Raw genomic sequence first — 17498 nt, 5'->3', positions numbered from 1 at the left:
ATAATGGACTTGCACGTTTCAAGGGACTGATGACCATGATGCACTTATTCGCCTTTGCACCACTGTATTACACATTCCAAATGCATTGCTTTCTGCATGACTTAACATCCGATTGGATCCCACTTACTTTCCGAGCAATGTCTAAGCTGACCAAGCAACATCCCATATTACTGGCTTGGCTAGGCCAGACATAGTCGATTCGCAACAATTAACACCATGTATTTAAAGCGAACTGCTTGTTAAATCAGACCATTCAGATTTAAGACATGAGATTCATGGATCTATTGTGGAACTGATGTAGCATGATTTTCTTGATGCGACAAAAAATTTCATGATAGAGTTTATGGTTCATCAAAACTAAGGATCTTAGGTCAGACTTAACATCCACAGTTAGAATCATTATTTTTGTGGATGAAAATGTCACATGAGAGGTGAAAGGGTGGATCTATGGATCCCAAATAATGAGAATCTTAAATCATAATCAAACATCCTCACATGTCAAACAATGCCCTGTCTTCTCTTATTTAATTGCATTAGTGTTATGTTAATCAGTCGTGGTCGAATATTCATCTAACCAAACTTGCATAGGCACTGTAATATTATAACAAATATTGTAACAAATAAATGTAATTTATATTGTTCATTCCGACGTGGGTGCACCTTATTTTGGCTGAAACTTGAAAAGTTTCTCATTTTGGAGAAGTTGTCATCGAATACAGAAAAGGGTCGTTTTGTAATGCAACTTGTATGTTTTTCCTAGATTTTCGTTGAGAGACATTTTTTTCTTAAATTTTTTAGATTAATTTCATCTTTGTCAAACACTTCCCTTATTTATATATTGTAATTGGTAGAAGCTTATGCAATTTCGAATTGAAATAAACTTGGGTTCAGATTTTCTTACTAAAGCAATCAACAAAAAATCCTGTTTTAAACGAAAAATTGGATAATATCCCAACTATTGAGCTAAAATAAGAGAAAGTGGGAAAAGAAAAGGAAAGGTGAAAGACTCTGGATGGATCATTATCCATTCCAAATTTTAGGCATAAAAAGAAATATAAAGTAGTGGTTCTAAACTGCACATTAATCTTAAAATGCATCATCAATAAGGACAATATTGTCGCTATTTCGATTTATACACAATTTTTCATGTCGCCATACAATAAATATTAAATCCTGTGTATAAAACCCTCAATTTGATAAATATAAAGAACTTAAATACTACAGACAGGCTTCAATTCCCCATAATTTACTATCGCCACCTAACCTAGCTTGCCTCTAAAAAAAGGTAGCTATGAGGAATATAGTTAATCATTTATTAGTATAATTAGGTAAAGGGTAACCTAAGCTTCATTTTTGTAATCACAATAAATATTCCACCTTAAAATGGTAAGAACTTGGGGCCGTTTTACAAAAATGTTATTTTTTATTAATGATGCAAAACTTAGGTGTTTAAAAATATCAAAAGGGTTAAAGGCATTTTTTATTATCATCAATTTTCAACTTTTTTTTTTTGTTTTTGAAAATCTTGAAAAGAAAAAACATTTGAGAGAATAAAAAAATTATGTATATGTTGTCCTTATCGGGCTTGGTAGGTGAACACAATTGTCAACAGCATATATAAAAGGAAAAAATACGAAAAAATTCGATGTCATCCCATAGAATAAATATTACATGTAACCTTATCTTGAAGAAGTCACATCATTACATAAAACTCCCAAAAGATTCACATCTAGGAGAATAGGAACTTAGACTGTCTTCACGCTCGAGATCGAGATCGTTAGCGGAGACAATCTGTCATTTTCTTTTCAATCTTGGAATTGTTGGAGATTTACTTAAGAAGGATAGGAAATATATTTCCTTAAAAATATATCATGTTTGGGGGCATTTGATTATAAGAAAAGACTTTGAGTGAAGGATTTTTTGTAGAGGAAAATAGTAGTTAGTTAGACTAATCTAGATTCTAAAGCTGACTGTTTCTTTTTTGGAAAAATTTTAAGTGATGTTCGTTGCAGGGTAAGTGAAATTTTCAGGGTGTTTGTTGGTAGGTGAAAGAGATACACTGTCGGCCACCTGGCCATCATGTCAGGAGGCGTGTGATAACAGGACATTGGATCATAAGATTTTAAGTCTCATACGTGTTTCTCTTGGATGAACAAAAGGTTAATTGCCTTTGGGGTTATGGACTGTAAAGATGAATTTAACGTGTTTTTTTTAAAAAAAAAAACAAAATTAGGGTATGAGGGATAAAATAGTAAATTTGGAGTCAAAAAGGATCAACGTGGGCCTTGATGGAAGGAACGAGGGAGAAGACGGTACTTTCACTTGGAATAAAATATTTAGAAAAAAAAGGAAAAAGACGAGAGCAAAGCACGAGTAGAGAAGAGGACGCCCTCCCCCCACTCCCCTTCCCTTTGGACTAATATTAAGGAGCCAATTAATCTGAGAAGTGCGGCTAGGGTTCTTCCCTCCTCCCCATCTTCCTTCTTTCCTCTTCCCAAAACCCTAACCCTAATCTTAACCGTGGGGCAGAATGCCAGGGCTTCTGCAGTGAGGGGGCCGCCTCCGCAACTCTTAGCGATGAACGGCCACCGGAAAAATTAGAGGTCCGGAGGGATCGATCCGACCGTCCGGCTCCTCCTGAAATCGTTCCCCCTCCGTGTATCCTTGTTTAGAGGAGGATGGCGACCGCAAACCCTTTCGACCTGCTCGGCGACGACGACAACGAGGACCCATCGCAGCTCCTTGCCAAGGCGGCCGCTGCCGCCGCGGCTTCGGGCGGAAAAAAGGCCGCAGTGGCGCCACCGTCGGCCTCGGCGAAGCTTCCGTCTAAACCCCTGCCTCCCGCTGAGGCTGGTGAGTGGAAGTTCGGGTTCCCGTTGGGTTTCTGTTTCTTGTGCTCTTGTTTCTCCCGTTGCTTGGAAACTCAACTGATTGCTATAGTTTTTGCTGTTCGTTTTCTTTTGAGATTTTTCTGAGTTGTTATCCGCATTTGCTATTTGCGGTGAAAATAGTGAAAGCGTTAGCGCGTCTTGAACATTTTTTTGCGGCCATTTTGTGTGGTAAATCGTCTGATGGGCGGACATAGAGTCCTGTAGCTTAATGTATATTTTATTCTTACAATTTCTTTTGACAAGGTAGCGGATCTTGATTGATTCTCGAAAATTGCAACTTGGAGTCATAGCTTATATCAAGTTGCTATTTTGTAGTCTCTCCATGGCCTTTCAAATTGCTAGTGTGGATCTACGATCCATATGTTTGTGTAGAACGAGTGACTAGATGCCCATTTTCTTTTTCTTTTCTTTTTTCGATTAAAATTCACGAAATGCTCTTCTGTATAAAGGTTAGCCGGGCTCGGAAAGTTTCTTGTCATGTTTCGTTTTGATAACTTTAAAGCATTGTTGCACTGATGAGGATGCTGAGTTACTCGTGGACCCTAGGCCTCAATCCTTGATATAAAATGGGTAGTTGGCCTAAAAAAGTTATCCTTCTCGGTGGAATTTTAGTGAGAAAGCAGCCCTTTAATCACACATGGAGCAAGAGGCCTACTTTTCTTATTCCTTTTTTGGGCTTTTAACGTTTGAACTCAAATAACATGTTTATCCAACCTCAACTATTCTGGTTAAATGAATCTGTAATGGAATTCACGTGCTTCCCGCTCCATTTTTCTTTATTTGCTTCGTCGTGAGAAGATGAAGCAAATTTTCAATGATTGTTTGATGACATTGAGAGAACAAGTCTCCGTTGGGGCAAAAGTAGCACGCCTAAAGTTTCTGTTATGCAAGCTTACCAGGGAGATTGCAAAGGAAAAAACTTAACAAAGTTGGTAGAGAGTTAAACGAGATTGATTCGGTTTAGTTCTGCTTTACCAGAGGATGTCCTATGACTATTCTTTTTGTATGGGCTTTTTCTTATTTGTTTGGCACATTATTGGTTAATCTAGTTTAGTTAATTCAAGCTAGATCAGCATATATGGGCTGTATGACATAGATTGTATTGAGATTCTAAAATGCCCATACTGTATCTCGATTGATCACCTGAAGGACTCCACTACATACAGACAGAACCTACATGGCTGTGTACCAGAGGTGTTGATTATCGTACTATCTTCTGCATTCCTTTCTTTTGATCAGTTGTTGATCCTTGTATTATTTCAGTGAGAGAATCAAAAAGTCATCAGCAATTTGGACGTGGTGGTGGCCGAGGTGGGCGTGGTGGTGGCCGAGGTGGAGGACGTGGAGGTGCTCCATTCAGAGATTCCAGTACCAACGGGAGTCCCTATAACAATGGGTTCTCAGGAGCCCCAAATGTGGGTGAAGACGGAGATGTTGGTAGGACTTCTGAAAGGACCCGTGGAAGCTATAGTGGGCCTCGTGCTCCTTATCGAGGTGGTCGTCGAGGCGGTGGTTATGGAGATGGAGATATAGGTGATCTGGAACGACCAAGAAGGCAGTTTGAGCGTCGCAGTGGAACGGGTCGTGGCACTGAGTTTAAGCGAGAAGGTGCTGGTCGAGGAAATTGGGGAACTCAAGCTGATGAAGCCTTTGTCCAGTTGAGTATCTTTTGGACTTTCCAGGTCATGGACTTGTGGATATGTGTTGCCCACCCCTTCTAGCGCTTGCAACATGTTAATATTACTGATCAGTTTCATGTTGTACTGTGATATATACTTGCGATTTTTTATTGAACCACTATTTCTAATAATGAATCAGGGCAACTGAGGAATTAACAGTGACTGAAGGCTGGACACCTGAAAAGGAGCCACGGAATGAAGATGTTTCAACAGATGCAAAAAAGGAGGATGCTTCTAAAGAAGCAGAAGAAAAGGAGCCAGAAGACAAGGTATTTGTTATTTCTTGGATTTCGCGTGTTTTGACCTGCAGTGGAAAACCAGTCTCTAGTTTCATTTCAATAGTGTGCTTTGTTAGAACAGATGGAGAAATGCTTCAAAATCTTCTCTGCTCTTGACAGCCGATTACTGACAGGAACTTGTTGACTGAAATCATATTTCTAGTGATTATGGGACTTGTTCCATGATGAGATTTTAGAGTTCCGTATTATGGGTTTCAGGACAATTGTTGAGGTACCAGCATTTTCATTAGTGATCAAGGTAGTTATTTCTCTTCTGGAATTTCGTTGAAATGATCCGAGTAGGTGAATGTACAGATATGATATCATCAAACGGTAATCATCTTATTCTTTCAAGAGCTTTGAGAGATCAAATTTGTGTTGAAACTATGAGAACCAAAACTCTTTCTTGAGAAATTAAGCTCTGTGGAAAAACATACCTCAAATTGGCTTCATTGGTTATGTCAAATTTTCTGGTTTGGGTTCCTTGTGTTGATTTCCAGTTTTCCTTCCTTTGAATTATGCTTGCGTGACATCTGAGATGCTATCGTGAAAATATGTGAGCAGTAACTTATATTTGTCATTTTAGTATATAAATATTAGATCAAGAGTGATAGGTGGTATCGTTAACATGGTTAGACCATCTGCCTGCTAGCTGATATGCTTGTTTAGCCGTGGTTCTGTTGATATTGAAAATAAGCTCATCCATGTGCATCGTCATTCTTTCTGAAAAGGAAATGACTCTGGAAGAGTATGAAAAAATACGAGAGGAAAAAAGAACAGCTTTACTTGCAACCAAGGCTGAGGAGAGAAAGGTCGTTATAGACAAGGAACTTAAGTCTATGCAGCAGCTTTCTCTCAAGAAGGACACTGATGATGTATTCATTAAGTTGGTAAAGTCTACTTCCTTTGCTTGCTTAATTGTTCAAGGTTCATTTATTGTGGATTATACGAGATTGCTATAAAATTGTTAGTTTGATGTGGATTGTGAGATAATTTATTTAAAATTGTTAACATGGTGTGTGTAGGGATCTGATAAAGATTTGGCTAGACGGAAGGAAAACACGGAGAAGGATGAAAGGATGAAAAAGGTATAACTCTTTATTTCATCTCTATCTCTTTCCTGAAACACGTGACGAGTGTGCATAACAAAGTACTTGCTTTCATCTGTTCTTGAAGGCTGTTAGTATTAACGAATTCCTAAAGCCAGCCGGAGGGGAAAGGTACTATACCCCTAGAGGGCGAGGTCGTGGCAGGGGTCGTGGTGATCATGGTGGATTTAGGGGGAGCTTTGCTGGTGGGGAAGCAAACACACGAGCTGCTCCTGCTATTGAAGATCCAGGACAGTTCCCCACATTGGGGGGGAAATAGATTTCCTTGTGTGACCAGATGCTCGTTTCTTTAGTTTTTGGCATATTCCGTATTTCAAAAAGTCGATGCAAGGACAATAATGAGGTTTCCTGTATTTAAGAAAGATCTAATCTTTATTTTCTAATTATGTATATTTGAGTGTTACGATCATGTCATGCTATAACTTGCTGGAACTTTCTGCAATTTTGAATCTGTTTGCGTAGTTTTAATTCGAAACTTCTGTTTGTCAATCACTAAAGCTCTCTTGGCTATCTCCATCATCTGCATGCATTTGAAGTTTATGGAGCTCTGAGGCCTTGTTTGCATTCATGTGTCATGTTGGATATTCATGCACTGCTTAATTTTTTGAAAATGGTGTGTATATGCATCGTAAGCTAATCATAATAATGTCCTCAGAACTATGTTTGACAGCCTCGATAACGTTACCGTGTATAACATTTTCTTATGTTGCATTCGGATCATGGGTCGTGCTTCTTTTTGTCAGCAGGAAGTAAAATGGCTGATCATGAAAAGAAACTTAAAATACAAGGAATAAAAAATAATAGATCGCCCAGGCAAGCGTAAAATCAGAACAGACGCTAGAGAACAAGTGATGAATTCTAGCGAATTTCCAACAAAGAAACATGCAAGAGCAAGGAACAGCTGAGCAAAAACCATACAAAAGCCCAATCAGACAGCCGAAGGAAGCAAGTCGAAAAGCTATCGGGGAAAGGAAGAAACTAGCGGAAAATCCACTCGCCACCCTGCATCGCTCCGACGGTTGTCACCGCTGAAAAGTGGAGACGGCAGTGCTGGAGGCTGCAGCGGCTCCAGCATCTCTAAGTAGTCATTCCTCTCAGCTCCTATCCTATGGTCTTCAACGCCATAGTCGAAGGTTCTGGAGGCTGCGGCGACGCCGGCATCTTTGGGGGGCAGCTATTTCTATCTCTTCTCAGAGAAGTGAAGCCATGGCCCCTCCGATGGTCGTCGCTGCCCTTGCTGTTCACTCCTCAATCCCGAGGACACCCAGTCGAAACTCTTATACCGGATTATTTTTTCCTTACGTTTCAGCTGCTTGATTGGGTTTGGAGGACTGCCCTCAAAACCAGGAACAGCTTGTCTGCGTCGACTTCTTATCCACGAATTCAAATGCCCCCCGGTGGCCATCACGAGCGGAGACAGGTCGTGCTACCTTGCAGCAAAGGCGTCGGCCCTGTGCCAGCAAAGTTTAGTAGGAGATCTTTTCTGGTGCAGAGCTCCCTCGCTTTTGAAGACTTGAAAAATACGATCCTCTCATCATGTAGATTAAGTTTTTTTCAGCCTCGTAAATCTACGTCTCGGTAATGATAGTTAGCCAGACTTTCCTTCTATTCACGCCCTCCATTATCAAGCTTTGTTTGATGGGAAGCCTGGAAGCTACTGACGTGGTTTCAAATTCGAAATCCTTCTGTTATGATGGTGTGTCAACCATCGTCTTTTTGTCACCTGATCGGCTGTTCTCTAGGTCTCTACTATAGTATTCAGGCCAACAGTTTAATGCCGGAAACATGTGGGTAACTTTTCCATAATAATGAAAACTAGAGGATTCAGTGAAGAGATCGTATCAGCAGTAGTTGCCCAGCTTTGGTTTAAACTTCATTCTACTGTGGTTCAGATCTGGCCGTTTGTAGTTTCTGGGTTGAATTATCTAATTCCAGTGGGGTTGATGTCATACTTTTGAGTATTTTTCCAATCAGCCATTTTCATTATACACTTTTTTTCATCAATAAGTGCATTTCGATTGCCAAATAAAACAATGTTCATAATCTGCAAGTCGTCTATATATTAAGAAATAGAAACTAGTAATATCGTTCTAATATCATGACAACTTTCTAGTACAATTGCAAATACACCAAGGTTTACTGGCTTCGGAAGATACCCGCATGAAATTAATATTCTCATAAACACGTCAAAAGTTGAGGCGACACAGCTACTACGAAATGCTACATGCTGTCTGACCAGCGAGGCCAGCAGATTGATTTCAGAGAGAATCTACCCTTCATTGACACTCTCTTGGCCAATCTGTGAACTCAGCTGAATTCATCTTAAACTCAAGAATCCCAGGTCATGCACAACCATATTTAAATTTCTCCCGATTTATAGTACATAATACCTTTGTAAATGGTAAATGGTTAGAGAGGATGTGGTCACACTAGGCCAAATTTCAAGGAGTTAGACCAGGACCAGGGACCAATTCATAACCACTATAACAGAACCATGCTTTTTAGATAAGAAGGCCACGGGATTGAAACATGGAAACTTCAGAATATATATATATATATATATAGAGAGAGAGAGAGAGAGAGAGTTGGCTAAGGCTGAAAAAAAAAAGATTGTTGGTCGGAGAATTAGATAATATTAAGTCCGAAATAGGAATTCTCTATCTCTAGGCTCAGTTGAGGAAACAGTCTCAGATTTTGCCAGTAGAATACCCAACTACTACCATTTGTATTTCCAGTAAATCACACAATTGGCTGTACAAAGGAAACATATGAAACTAAGAGGATAACTGATTACACCTTTACTCAAAATGGAAACTGAATTACAGCTTACTTACATGACTGAACGTGCATGTGCGATTGACTTCTGAAATTTACATCTAAGAACAGGACCTATCTGCAGAGACCTTCGTGGGCACAGTCGTCACCATTTCGGGCAGCAAACAGAGTGCTGAGGATCGCCTGCAGTTTGCTTTGGTGCTGAACTGAAACAAAAAGGGCACTGATGGGGTATCCCTAGTGTCGTCGGACTGAGCTTCAAAGATCTTCACAGGAAACTCGCCTCATTTTCTCATGCTCCCACAGAGCCCCTTTGAATGACTCGTATGGCATATTAAGGCTTGACGTAGAAGTGGTTTCATTGAAAATTGGTCCACTGTACTGCTGATGCACGTTCCACATTCTCCCGCTTCTGCTTCCAACCGAGACCGCATCAAAAGCCGGCGTAGACTGGAAATTTGTTTCCATGATTCCATCACCTTCTAATATACGGAGAACCTAGACAAAAGGAAGAGTATGTAAAACAACTTGTGTACATGAAAAGCCAAAAAAGGCAGGAGAAGACATCTTCTAGAGCCGAATTCCTCACCTGAGACATACGAGGCCTTGAGTGTGGATCTCTTCGAATGCATAACAACGCAGCATGCAGCATGCAGAAAACTTCAGGTTCTGAATAGCTATGTCCTAGACGTGGATCCACCAATTCTTCAATAGCGCATTCTTCCAACAAAGGCCGCGCCTGATTATATTTGTATCAAAATAAGCAGAAGTCTTGAATCAAGAAAGTGAACAAAGATTGCTGTACAAAAAAACTTAATGGAAATGATGGCATTCGTTTGCCAAAGATCAGACCAAATCTATTACCCATTCCGTCAGACATTGTTGACCTTTTGGGCGGTTCAGATCAACAGCTTTCCGTCCAGTAACAAGCTCTATCAGGACAACTCCAAAGGAGTAAACATCCGCTTTCTCTGTAATTTGGCCACTTTGGGCATATTCTGGCGCTAGGTACCTGAATTCCATAGAACAATTCGCAATTAGAAATGATCCTCGTCTGCTTAATGTTGATTAAGCTTGTGCAGCCAATGTGATAGTTTTTGGTATCATGCAACTAGGGTTCCCATGGGTTAAGGATCTCATTCGTAAACTGGAGTTGCCATTGCAGCTCCGGTCCTGAGCAGTTATTAATGCACAATAGCAACCATCTGAAAAAATCAGAAGGAAAGCATTCACTTACCCAAATGTTCCGATTACTCGCGTATCCACTCCTTTATCACCATCTGGCTGCCATCTGGCCAAGCCAAAATCTCCTACCTTCAGAACAATTGGTTCGTCAGTAACTGAATTACTTCACCCAGTCTGTTGCTAAATTTGCCTATAACTCAAAAATTGCAATAAAAGGTAAAGCCTAGGAATACAGGTGGAATAAAGGTAAAGCTACAGATTAAATAATGGGTGACACGGTTATCTGATAGTATTAAAAAAAATGCTAAATTTGCTTTTTCCAAAAAAACATGATAAATAAGTCAGCCGTCTAGAACTTGAAAAAAAATGCCGTTTTTTGAAAACAATGCCAAAATGAATAAAACGTGTTTTTTTTCCTTTTTTTCACTATTTTTCACTTTTTTAATGCCAAACTGCCCATTTTCATTTTTTATTTTTTATTTGCTGCAAAGTTACTTACTTTTTCATGTTTGTGTTATTAGTTTCTCAATATTTATTTTCTCCTAATTTGTAGTTTTTTTAATTTTTTTTAAAAATTACTACCTGTTTTTTCAAGCTCACTGTATTATACCCAAGAAAAACCTTTCCGTTTAAAGCGCAAGAAAGTTTTTGTGTCTGTTGCTAATCAAATTAGCATGTAGACCAAGAGCAACCTGTCAGTTTCTAATTTATCTACATTAAAGTAGCAATTCCATGGTTTTATCACCAACAACTAAAAGCTACTTGGGTTGTGAGATAAAGTAGTCCCTAGCACAAATTGACTCAATGTTTTTCACAGAAAAGCAGGAAATGGTCATACCATTGGCTCAAAATCATGTGTAATGAGAATATTGTTTGGCCTCATGTCACGATGAACAATGCAGCCAACTCGACATTCTTCATGGAGATACCGCAATCCACGAGCAGCACCAACCGCAATTTTTTGTCTAGCTGGCCATTCTAATGTCTCCTTGTCATTACCTAAATTAAGACAAGGAAAAAGCAATGGAGAAAGTCTCAAAAACTGGATGACACAAATAGTTGATAAAAGGATCCAAGGAACAGCCAAGATCACATCAATGATTCAAATATATGTAATATGTATAGCTCTCACGATGATTTACGAGAAGGCCATAAAGGAAGCGTAGAATATCCCTTTTTTTTGTCTAGTATACATGCTGCAAAGTTGTGAATCTATATTTTGTAATGGTCAAGCCCTATGACCAATGAAACTTTGAGATTGCTGAAACGATGTGCCAGTGCTAGTGCAATGCAAAAATACACACTGTAAGGCAAGTTGCTGGAAGTTTGGAGAGAATGAGCATGATACTGGGAAGCAATGAACTTATTACAGGAACTATTCTTGTTACAAGTTCACTTAGAAAAGCCATTTTTCATCAAATGAAGGAAACATTTCATGCAGTCTGTAAGGATGAGATTTAGATAAACTTTCACATCAAATCAAATACTACTCCCATGGACTATCTGCTTCTTGCAGCAGCCTTTTGTACTAATGTTCAGTTGGAACTTTTAAAAATTGTCATTTCCAAGCAGTCTTGTATATACATGGGTTTATCTCTTTTGGTATAAAAAGAGAAATGTATAATGGAAGCTGTTTGCAATATTGATGGCTGATAGAATGAGTTGAGGGATGCAATACCATAGAGATGATAATCCAGCGACCCATTGCAGATATACTCATAAACCAGCAATCTTCTTCTATCCTCCACACAGAAGCCAATTAACATCACAACATTGCGGTGCTGTGCACAGCTAAGGACCTCAACCTCAGAACAGAACTCCAGATCCCCTTGAGAACTTGCAAGTTTGTGCTGCTTGACAGCAATAGCCTGTCCATCAGGTAAAATTCCCCTATGAACAGACCCAAATCCCCCTTCTGCTAGAAAATTTGCCTGTGAAAATCCACCAGTTGCAAGCTCCAGTTCTGCATAACTGAACCACCTGGGCGGCTTTCCGAATACTGGTGATTTGTGTTGACATATTGAACAAAGTGGAGGAGGGCCTGGAGGAGCATTTCTGGATAATGAAATTGCTTCTCTAACATTATATGAGAAGTTTGAATCTGGCTGATAGTTTTTCTTTCCAATTCCAGCATCAAGCTCTAGCTTTGTGAGCTTCTCAAGAAGTGATTTTGTGGCAGCAGCTTTTGTTTTATGGTTAACTCTAACAAAAGCACTCTCATGCTTTAGAGAGGACTGGTGAGAAGACTCAAAAGGTTGTTGCGTCCATGGTTGGAAATCCAAATTTGTGGTTGGATTTGAGCTGATGATATCTGAATCTGAGCAAATCAACCCATCTCCCAATTCATGGCCCTCATCTAAATAGAAACTCGCATTCCATGATGCTACACCTTTTTTCAGGTCTAATCCAACCTTTGGTTCGGAGATCAAGAAGGGAGAAGTTCCAGGGTCAGAGCTCGACACAGAGGAGGTCCCTGTCCCAGCTTCAGTAGTGGTGAATGAAGTCCCAAGCTCTGGGCTGCTTGTTGGGGTTGCAACTGGTGCTCGTATAGATCTTGCTTGATTACCAGCAGTTTTAGGTGGATTCTTGCACTCAGATTCAGATGGTACAGCATGAGATATGTCATCTTCTGTCTTTGGTGATCCTACAAGATTGAGGCGAAGAACTTTTGGTTGTGATCGTTTCATAACAACAATGTTACATTGCAGCTCTTCCAGGCAACGCTTTTCTTCCTGTTTTAGCTGCCTATGAGTTGAAAACATGAATCAGTACAAAATCAAGACAAATACTAAAGATATCCAAGCAAAGAAAGAAAAGAGAAGAAACACATTATTTGAAGCAAAATTCTGAATCTACAACGCTACGAGTCAAAACATTATTCTTATGAGTTGAATATTTTATTATTCTTAAAGGTTAGCTGCCATTTGCTAATTATATAGAGGAAAAAGAAACGCAAGTTTGTCTTTAGTACTTGTCCAATATGACCCAATTTGCTTGAGCTCTCTTTGTTTCAGCAGCCACAGCACCACAAGGTGATCCTGAGATGATCTTTATCTTCACATTTATCTGCAATGCCACAAAAGTGAAAGGTAAAATCTCATAGAAAGGTCACAGGTTCATTTAATGATACTATGTAACGAGTATAGGTGGCAGTCGCAGATGCAGGCGTGACATCTTCTAAAAACCTTGGCGCAGGTGCGGCAAGGAAATCTCTCTCTCTCTCTCTCTCTCTATATATATATATATATATATATATATATAAAAACAAGTCTCATTTTGGGACTGGTTTCTTTCACTCCCTTCTTCCTCTTGCACTCAGTCACATACTTTCTCTCTCTCCATCTATTTTTTCCCCTTTCTCTTCTGCAAAACTATCCATCCCATCCTAGATAAGAAATATACACATACAAATATTAAAGAAAAAAATTCCCCTAATGAAATCATAAAGTAGCATCAATTATTAACAGCTGCACCATACACCAGACTCAGGTGCCACAGTCTATTTGAGGCACCCATATGACACAAGATAATCAGGAACCAACCGAAGTGATCATTAGGCAAGACTAAATCAAAGGCGCATGGAAAACTGCAGAAGTTGTTAAAAAGACTGTTCAGAATACTCAAGTCAAATATAATAAACACACCTTATCTGGATCATAAACATCTTGAAGCTGTAGCATCATCTGGGAGCATAAATCTGTGATCTCACATTTTTGTTCTGCTGAAGTTCCTAACAGAAACCGTCTTTGACCAGTTGCGCAGTCACCGGAAAATCTAGGGAAGCCCCACAGTCTTTTACCTAGAAGATGGTCAATTATGTCAAAATAAACTGAAAACTTCCAATAGTAAGCGATAACAACTTAAATCAACTAAAATAGGTGAAGAATGCAGCAAATTCTGAAACAATCATAGCGTATACAAATGATGACATCCATAAATACACTTGCCAGACTCAGTGTATGATGTGTTTGATTGCCCCGGTCTCAGATCCAAGTATCCAATCCAACAAGAGCTCACAATGGTATTTCGGGTAGTCTAGCATTTGCTGATCTCTTCAAAAGTAGGAGCACTATGTGCGTAACACATTATGCATTACATATGCATCTTTTAAATCATTCTTGGATCCGTGAAGCCAGGAACTCGGAACGACCTTCCAGCCAGGTTACGCTGAATGAATGACCGTTGCCAATTATTCCGGTAATGTACACCTTTTCAGAAGGCGTTTAGCTTCATCACTAAAACCAAATTCCCATCACGTTGTCAAGTCAATGGATAAATAATCTCCGAGGGGTCAGGCATCACTAGGTGCAGTTAGGGCAGTCGAAAAACTCATCTAAAAAAGAAGTAAACGTTCTCGACGTCGAGACACCCGAAGGGCTCGGTATTTCCTCCGTATTACCTAAGGCATCATGCATTTGCATGAAAATGGGCACCATCCAACCAAAGATTTCCATCGTATACCCACTACTAACGGGACAGTTTATTGTACAGCAGAAAGCCGTTTTTTCTTTAGGTGCAGCTGTTCCATGGTTGACTATTAATAAATCTAACATAAGCATGACGAACACAGGACAAGCTAAACAGTAAAAAGCTAGAAGCCAGGATCTACAGCTAATCAAAAAGCAAAAAAGAAGTAGACGAAAACATAATGAGGTTCATCGGTACCTGAACCATGTGCAGGGACGACCACCAAGAAAGTAATGCAGTCTCCAGGCTGAACAACGTGGCTAAGAGCCCAGACTAGGGCAGTCTTCGGTATCTCCCTAGACGCCTTCACCGCGACCACAACCTTCTCTGCACCATCCAGACCTTTCTCCTGCTTCCCACGCCTCAGATGCAGATTAGTGTTCATGGCACCTCCCTGAATGCTCCCCTCACAATCTCGCCCCTCAAACAACCCAGCTCAACAAAACAGCAGCGCCCCTACAGACCGCCACAACTTTCGAAAATGGTTATCCTTTGAAGCCAAAGGACAACAGAGAAAAGGCAGCATCAACAGAAAGAACTCTTCAAAGGAGAGGAAGAGAAAGAAATGACGCATTCCCTCACGCACTTTTACAGCGCAAAGGGGTACCGCTCCAAAAAACTACAATAACATTCAACAGCAACGGTCGAGACAATGCTTGTCCTGTTGTCGAGCCTCTTCATTGTCAAAGAATCCAATATAGCTTCAAAACCTAAGAAAAGCTTGCATTCTATCAGGTTATTGCTTTATTGCCATGTCACAGATGCACCTTTCCGAACAAATAATTTAGATTTTGTCTTCTATCAGAGCAAATCAACTAGTATAAAGGGGAATGTGACCAATCCAAAACGCAAGAAGTTTTGTCAACCAATAGCTTCGTGTAGAGCGAGTAGTCCACTGGAGCTTCTACGGCCGTAAATTCAACAAATTAACCAAGAGCCTTCAAATCAAAGACGCGGAAGCTCAGTGTACAGACGGGATCTCTTCAACCTAAATCTGGTCCTGAACAGAGAAGTGAGACAGTCGAATAGCTCTGCACACAGAAACGCCTAAACTCAGAAATTCATTAGCAGTTCAAGCATTTCCCCTTCCAAACACTGAACAAATCGTTGTAACCCCCAAAATCCTTCTGCTCTCATCTAGAAAACTTCAAGGAGAAGCCAAAATCCTTCTAGTGAAGGAACAGAACACGTATTAACCACTACCGTTAACCCCAGCCTGACAATAACTGACGCAAGAAAATCTCAGACTTCTTCAGTCCGACACACCAACACGCTTAAAATCAAGATTCTCCGATGTTTTCTTGCCTCCCGAACTTCCGACTGAAAAGCTTCAGATTGGTTCAATGGCAAACCGTTCAATCACAAGAAAAACACGAGCAGATCCACGTTACAAAGAACTGAGAGATTTCTGTACAGAACCTGATCTCTTTCCACCAACACAGAAACGACCGATTCCAAGTTTCTGGAAGAAAACAGACAAGAAAACGCAAAATCAGGAATCAGTCCACAAATAGACTGAAACTCGTAGAAAAATCACATTTGAAAAAAAAAACTCCGCAAAAGGAGAATTCCACCTCTCCAAACTTGAGCCAAAGAAGAACCGGAATAAAACAAATGCAAGAAAACAGGCTCAAGCAAAGAAAAAGAAAGGAGAAAGAAAATGGGCAAACCTCAGCCGTCACTCCCCCCTCCTCCTTCATCACCGAAAGGAAATTCACGACACGAGTGTGGAACCAAAACTCCAGAGCTTCATAGGCAAAGCCCTCCCGGCTATCGGAATCTTCTCCCTTTCTTTTTCACACCAACTAATCACCAGAAAACAAAACAAAGAAAAAGGAAGAAACCATGATTATTTCATTATATAACAAAACAGAGAAAGAGTGTACGGAAATCAAAGAGTGCACGAAGCCGCGAGAGAGAGAGACAGAGACAGTGAGGAAGAATTTCATTTTCACCTACAGAAACCATCACCCGGTCAAAAAAAGTTCACCCAAAAGAAGAAGGAGAAAACATCACATTCGCCCACACAGAGAGAGAGAGATGTACAGTGGCTCCGTGGTTAGCTCCCGGACTCCATTTTCTCTGCTACTGACCGTTTTTTTCCCGTTCCCTCTTTGCCCCCACCTCCCTTTTCTTTAATCCTTCTCCCCTTCCAATCAAAAATCTCGTTCTGCTCTCTCTCCCTCTCCCTCTCGCGGCATTGAAGGCCGCCCAGCCAAGTGGAGTCCCCTCTTTGCCCACACTCGCGGTCTCCAAATTACGGAAACGCCATTCCTCGGGCTGGCCCTTACCGCCTGCCCATCTCCCGCCAATTTCTCTTTTCCTCCGAGTCCGAGCCCCTGATCGGTTCGGGTTTCCCCGTAACTGGTATCCGAAAGGAACCCGTGATACCAATTTACAGTATTGCCCTCCGTCCGTCGCTCCTCGCTCTCGCTGGTGACAGCCCACAGCCCGTACGGACTTCAGCCCCCACGAGTTCGAATCCGAGATTTCCGTAGCCTGACCCGAACCCGATTGGATTTGAGGGTTTGCCTTAATTTTGAATCTGAACCCAAATCCGAGCGCCATGAATTTCGATAGCTGAGATCTTGATCGGTTGAGTCAGATCCAAATATTGGATTCGGGTCAGGACCGAGACCCGAACAAAGGTCTAAGCCGTGAGCAATCCCAAGGAGAAGAGCGCCAATAGGAAGCCACCACGTGAACCGGTCGTCAGCGACAAGGTGTCGGGTCCGGGTCGGGGACATTAATTGCTTGTCCACATCGCGAGGGCGACCCGACGTCGATGAAGCGTCGAGGGCGACGCTGTCGCTGTGCGGCGCTCACCCATTGGTCCATTAAATACCGAAAAGCAGGCGACGAGCTGTACGTTGAATTTTTTTTTCCTAAAATATCCCTCACTTTATCGCCCCTTTGCCCCCGCCCAGAAGGGTATTCTTCGTCCACTTCCCGTCGTTCCTCGTCTGCCCATCCTCATCTTTAAATATATCCCGACTATCATCAGGGGCTAATTTATTTAACGAGCTCACCTTCAATTCCACGAGTCGTTTAAATAATGAAGTTGAGTTCGACCTCAACACTTAAATGTCCAGTCTCGCCTTAAGTGAGTTGGAG

General features: G+C 40.8%; 2 protein-coding genes across 5 annotated transcripts; one reads left to right on the top strand and one right to left on the bottom strand.

Moving 5' to 3' along the window:
- Positions 1-2412: 2412 nt before the first annotated feature.
- LOC116256413 (RGG repeats nuclear RNA binding protein A-like) lies at positions 2413-6432 on the top strand. Its single transcript, XM_031632775.2, has 6 exons — positions 2413-2853; positions 4155-4548; positions 4710-4839; positions 5580-5738; positions 5874-5936; positions 6025-6432. The coding sequence occupies exons 1-6, from the start codon at positions 2679-2681 to the stop codon at positions 6214-6216; spliced, it is 1113 nt and encodes a 370-aa protein (XP_031488635.1). The 5' UTR covers positions 2413-2678; the 3' UTR covers positions 6217-6432.
- A 2294-nt stretch (positions 6433-8726) lies between these two features.
- LOC116255993 (inactive protein kinase SELMODRAFT_444075-like) lies at positions 8727-16548 on the bottom strand. Of its 4 annotated transcripts, XM_031632104.2 has the most exons (12): positions 16340-16523; positions 16055-16189; positions 15804-15846; positions 14583-15712; positions 13562-13716; positions 12889-12983; positions 11596-12662; positions 10756-10916; positions 9970-10046; positions 9597-9744; positions 9322-9471; positions 8727-9230 (listed from the first exon to the last, which is right to left on the bottom strand). In XM_031632104.2, exons 4-12 carry the CDS (start codon positions 14767-14769, stop codon positions 8991-8993), a joined length of 2280 nt encoding a protein of 759 aa, XP_031487964.1. In that variant the 5' UTR covers positions 14770-15712; positions 15804-15846; positions 16055-16189; positions 16340-16523; the 3' UTR covers positions 8727-8990. The 4 variants fall into 4 exon arrangements, with proteins under 4 accessions (XP_031487964.1, XP_031487963.1, XP_049934309.1 ...); XM_031632103.2 differs by having other exon boundaries at positions 14583-15846; positions 16431-16548; XM_050078352.1 differs by having other exon boundaries at positions 14583-15846.
- Positions 16549-17498: the final 950 nt, after the last annotated feature.

The sequence above is a fragment of the Nymphaea colorata genome, chromosome 6, assembly GCF_008831285.2.
Source record: "Nymphaea colorata isolate Beijing-Zhang1983 chromosome 6, ASM883128v2, whole genome shotgun sequence".
NCBI lineage: Eukaryota > Viridiplantae > Streptophyta > Magnoliopsida > Nymphaeales > Nymphaeaceae > Nymphaea > Nymphaea colorata.
Note: the sequence above shows the minus strand (reverse complement) of the source record. Positions and strands in the feature narration are given on the sequence as shown.